Source organism: Microtus pennsylvanicus, chromosome 5 (genome assembly GCF_037038515.1).
Source record: "Microtus pennsylvanicus isolate mMicPen1 chromosome 5, mMicPen1.hap1, whole genome shotgun sequence".
Lineage (NCBI taxonomy): Eukaryota > Metazoa > Chordata > Mammalia > Rodentia > Cricetidae > Microtus > Microtus pennsylvanicus.
This window is the reverse complement of record NC_134583.1, coordinates 44,835,918-44,841,012: the sequence shown is the minus strand read 5'-3', so window position 1 is coordinate 44,841,012 and position 5,095 is coordinate 44,835,918. Positions and strand designations below refer to the sequence as shown.

The 5,095-nt window shown below is 36.0% G+C and overlaps 1 protein-coding gene across 1 annotated transcript; it reads left to right on the top strand.

The window, feature by feature from the left end:
• Nucleotides 1-3,825: 3,825 nt before the first annotated feature.
• Nucleotides 3,826-4,779, top strand: LOC142850807 (olfactory receptor 51A4-like). Its single transcript, XM_075974713.1, has one exon. It carries the CDS (start codon nt 3,826-3,828, stop codon nt 4,777-4,779), a length of 954 nt encoding a protein of 317 aa, XP_075830828.1.
• The last annotated feature ends 316 nt before the right edge of the window (nt 4,780-5,095 follow it).

Genomic DNA, 5,095 nt, shown 5'->3' with positions numbered 1-5,095 from the left:
AGTTAGAAAGGCCTCAGTTCCAAGTAATTTGTTATGTGTCATCTCATGTGTGCCATGATGAAGACACTCTCTCATGGGAATATTTTGATAGCCTCCCTCTGGAACCTTCTGTCTGTTTCTTCCTGTAGTGTAGTAAATAACTCTCCTGTCAAGTAGCTCTCCCTAGTAGAGGTTTTGGGCATGTCCTTAACAATTCATATATCCTTCACCACCCATCCCTAGGTGGGTAAGCTGGAAAGAGAAGAGAAAGATGCATTGCTAATCAGAAAGCTCGGGTTTTATGGTATGATGATCCCATGGTGTGTTTATTGGTACAGTAGAAATGAGGCCTTTTCTTCAGGATTTTCCTAAGTGAAGTTTTGTTACATTTTAGAATGAAACTTGGAATCCTTAGTGAAAGAGAGGAAATAGAGCTTTGCAATGGTGTAAACAGAGACAACTAATAGAAGAACTGAGATAAACATTGCAGTAGTTAATGGTTCAATTGATGGGAAGTCATAAAAGAGAAATGGCAGATTAAGTTCTTGATTGGGGACTTGAAGGAAATCTGGAGGAAGGAGATGTTACAAGAGGTTTTGAAGAAGGCTGGAAGTGAGTCATAGCAATTGGAAAGTTGAAACAACTTCTGAATCTTCAAGTAGAAACTGAAGAATAATTTTTGGCTAGTATGGAAAATCCATCATAAAGAAACATGAACACCAGGGCACACCTACCAGTAAGTCAGACACCGAGTAAGTCAACAAGCTCTAAAATGCCACCTTTCAGATGACAACCACCTATTCCTTATTTTAGTTTACTGGAACTTTCTCTTCGGCTTTAATGCTCCCTACCAACTTATGATTCCCCCAAACACTTCACACCCTAGAACTTGAAATAGGTTTGTGTCACTGATGAATTTATGTCTCTGCTGGGTGCAATAGGAATGTACAAAATTTCGGTTTATGTATTTATTTATTTAAGCAATATTTATTATGTCATTTGTATGCATAAACAAAACATAGCTATCTTCAAAAACTATGGGGAGTTATAATCTCAACATTAATGACACTAAAAGTCTATCAAGTAAGAAAAATCTATCTAGGTAACAGTGAGTAGAAGATATTAAATCAAATGTGCTAGTGTTAGTTTTAGGGGAAACCACTTTACATTTGGTGGGAATTTAATGGCCAAAGTAATTCTCATGATCCAAAATATCTATAGATATTCTACTGATATTCTATACAGTAGAAGGCTGCATGGAAACTAAACATTAATGAACTCATAATCAAAGGACATCAAAATGTCTACTGTAAGAATGAGTAAACTGTGTCTAGTAATTAAAATATCCAAGACTCCAAAATAACTAAGCTAATCAGATCATTTGAAATGAAGCACACCTTCATGGAAAAGGGTCAGTGACGTGTCTACAAACAATACCAAAAGATGAAACAGACTAAGATATAGGCTAAGCATTTGGTGAGGTTTACAGAAAACATTGCAAGGGTGTCAATGGTGATCTTAACATCTAGTGTCTGAGATCTGGTCAGGGCTAAGCATAGAAAAGAAAGGGAAATACAGTAAATTCCAACATGTTCAGGAAGAAAGTTAAAGAGAGAGACTAATAGTATACATTTGGATAGGAACTTGGAGGTATGGGGTTATATGCATTTGTATTGATGAAAAATAGCAGTGTTGTGTGGTTTGTAAGAAAGTCCTTTGTTTTAGTGTGGTGAGACTCAGTGACATGAATGGCTGAGCATGGTTGATTTGTCATGGGATTGGATGTTCCAGTACAATATGCACTGTGCCTTGAAAAATATTTATTTCAATTAATCTGGCATTTTAAGTAAACTATTGAGAAAGTTGCATTAAGATAATCTTGTTCTTAGTGTCTTAGGTCCTCAGAGAGGCTTCTTCTTTGGGGCTATATGTTCCTTGTAGTTGTATTATCAGAACAGATAGGCTTTGTGAACCTCATTACCAGTTCTTGATGCCATAAAAATGGGTAAAGATGCCACCAGATGCAGGTCAGTGAACAGAGGTCAACATAACATTAGATATATATCATGACTCTCTGAGGAACCTCCCTTCAAAGACATATTTTCACTTTAAAAAAATAACATCTGTGATGTTTTTACATTTGCATATATATAAAACATATAGAATTCTGATCTTGCTGAGGGAAAATGCAATTTCTTATTCTAGTCTTTGTGTATTTGTTTTTGCCCTCTGTCTATCTCTGTCTCTCTGTCTCTCTGTCTCTCTGTCTCTCTGTCTCTCTGTCTCTCTCTCTCTCTCTCTCTCTCTCTCTCTCTCTGTGTGTGTGTGTGTGTGTCTATCTGTGATTCAAGTATGTAATGAGTGTCTATGTGTGTACATGTTGGTATATGTGTGCCTACTTTTGGATACAGTTGATGTTCAGTTTCTTATTCCTTATTCCCTGAACCTAGAAAACTTTGATTCACTAAACTGATTGGCCAATGAGATTGGCCAGGGATCTGCCTGTCATCTTAGCACTTGGTATTCCCACACTCTGTATACCCAGCTTTCTTTTCAAGGTTGATGTTTGTGTGTGTGTGTGTATATATATATATATATATGTGTGTGTGTGTGTGTGTGTGTGTGTATCCCATATACATCCCACATATATCTCAGACATATGCATCCAACATATACACATTCCACATATATCCCATATATATCCCCCCCCATATATATTCTCTCGCAGGAAACACTTCACTGGTCAAGCTGTCTCCCAGTTAGCCACATCTCTTTACTATGACCTTTACTCTGAGAAAGAATACCTTATTTCTTTCTATTTTATTGATTCTTAGGTCAATGAAATATATAAGTATTTGAGCTATATAAATATTTACATATATAAAAATATTTGATCACTTTTATTTTTAGTATAATTTACCAAAAGCACTTATGTAAATTCACTTTTTTCTATCATGTTTCTACATCTTTAAAATTGAAGATATAAAATAGCACCTTTTCCTTCAATGGTGCTGATTTGAAATGTTTACTAAATATTTAATAAAATATTATTGTTTGTTCACTAATACATTGTTTGCATTTTAGCAAATAGATGTTTCCATTTCTTCTAAGAAACTATTTGTTAGTGTCCAATCCTGTTCTAGCCCTGGCTGAGGAAACTAACAGTCATTGTTTTCGTTATTTCATCACTTTTTCTTATTTTGATCAACATCCTCTTCTGTAAGAATAAACCTATCATTCTAGAAGAAAATATCAAATGACATAGAAGGTCACTGGAAGAATGAGAGTCAGTAAATGAAGTTGGTCAATGACAAATGTATTATGATAGTTATTAAAGTAACCCTGCATTTTATTTATTCAGAAGAAATATCAGAAAAAAATGTTCATGTTACTAGAGACTGGAGTGTTGCCAAGTATGATGCTGGTATGTGGGAAGGTACAAGGATTCTTTTGAGAACTCTGATAAGTTTAGTGCAAATGAAGCAGACAGAGACATAAATATATAACATCAAATTGTGATTTTGAGAGTACTTTGATATTACCATTGAGAGACACAATAAATTATGCCCTTAATTTTCATTTATACTTAATCATTGTCTTTAGATTGAGGGTGCTAAGTCAAGGGAATCATATTATTTCCTACATATAATAGCAGTTATCATTTTTCCAGGCTGCAGACAGTTCTTCAGATAGGTTTGGAAACCTGACTTTTTTCATATAAATATGTCAGAATTAGTGTTGACTTAAAAGAACATTATGAATTATGTCTTATCTTAAAATCTACCATTTTTGTCTTTACAGTAGAAACCTTTGGAAGCTGGCATAGGCTGGATTAGGGATCTCTTCATGGAGAATACAAACAGTAGCTGGTTCCAACCCACTACCCTTCTTCTTACAGGCATCCCTGGACTAGAAGATGTGCAGATATGGTTCTCTATCCCCCTATGTGTCATGTACCTAATTGCCCTTCTAGGAAACTGCACCATCCTCTTTGTTATCAAAACCACCTCCATCCTTCATGAGCCTCAGTACATCTTCCTGTCTATGCTGGCAGCTACAGACATGGGTCTGTCTGTATCAACTCTGCCTACAGTATTGAATGTCTTCCTCCTGGATCACAGAGAAATTGAGTTCCACTCTTGCTTGACACAGATGTTCTTCATTCATACCTTCTCTTCCATGGAGTCAGCCATCCTACTGGCCATGGTTTTTGACCGTTTCTTTGCTATTCGTAATCCATTACACTATACTGTGGTTTTAACATCCCCTCGGATTATCAGAATGGGACTTGCAGCTGTTGTTAGGGGTGTGATGTTAATGATACCCTTGCCCATTCTGCTCAAAAGGTTGCCATTTTGTAAGGGTGTCATCCTATCCCATTGCTACTGCTACCATCCTGATATCATGAAGCTGGCCTGCGGTCCTGTCAGGGTCAATATCATCTATGGATTGTCTCTAGTCATCTGTTCCTTTGCAGCTGATTCTGTATTTATTGTCATCTCTTATGTCTTTATTTTAAAAACAGTGTTGGGTATTGCCTCAGGTGATGGTCAACTAAAGGCGCTCAACACCTGTGTCTCCCACATTTTCACCGTCTTTATATTTTATGTACCACTCATTGTCCTGGCTCTAATTCACAGGTTTGGTACATTTACATCTCCGCTGCTCCATGTCACTATGGCCAATCTCTTCCTCTTCTTGACTCCAGTTCTGAATCCCTTGGTATATAGCTTAAAAACCAAACAGACAAGGTATGCAGTGTGTAAAGTATTCAAAACTAGAGGAAACTTGCTCAAATAGTTGCATATGGCTGTAGAGAAAGAGACGCCTCACTTCTCTCCCTGTCATCTGCCTGCTTCTCAGGATCATACTTTTATTTCAAGGTATAATAATGTGAGAACTGAGATATTCTTGTCTTCTAAGAAACACATGAACTATACAAAATTTGAAGGGGTATGAAAACCAAGTAAATGCTATTCATCGTTTAAAAACAAATGCAAACTTAGCTAACATAATGGGGGAAATGTCAGTTTTTGATTTTTAATGTATTTTTAAACTTTAATGTAAAACATTGAAAATAAAATTGTTCTTTTAAATTTTGAATTATCATTGTAAA

Excerpts from the sequence above, each read along its gene's own strand:
- LOC142850807 (XM_075974713.1), top strand. The coding sequence starts at position 3,826 with ATGGAGAATACAAACAGTAGCTGGTTCCAACCCACTACCCTTCTTCTT.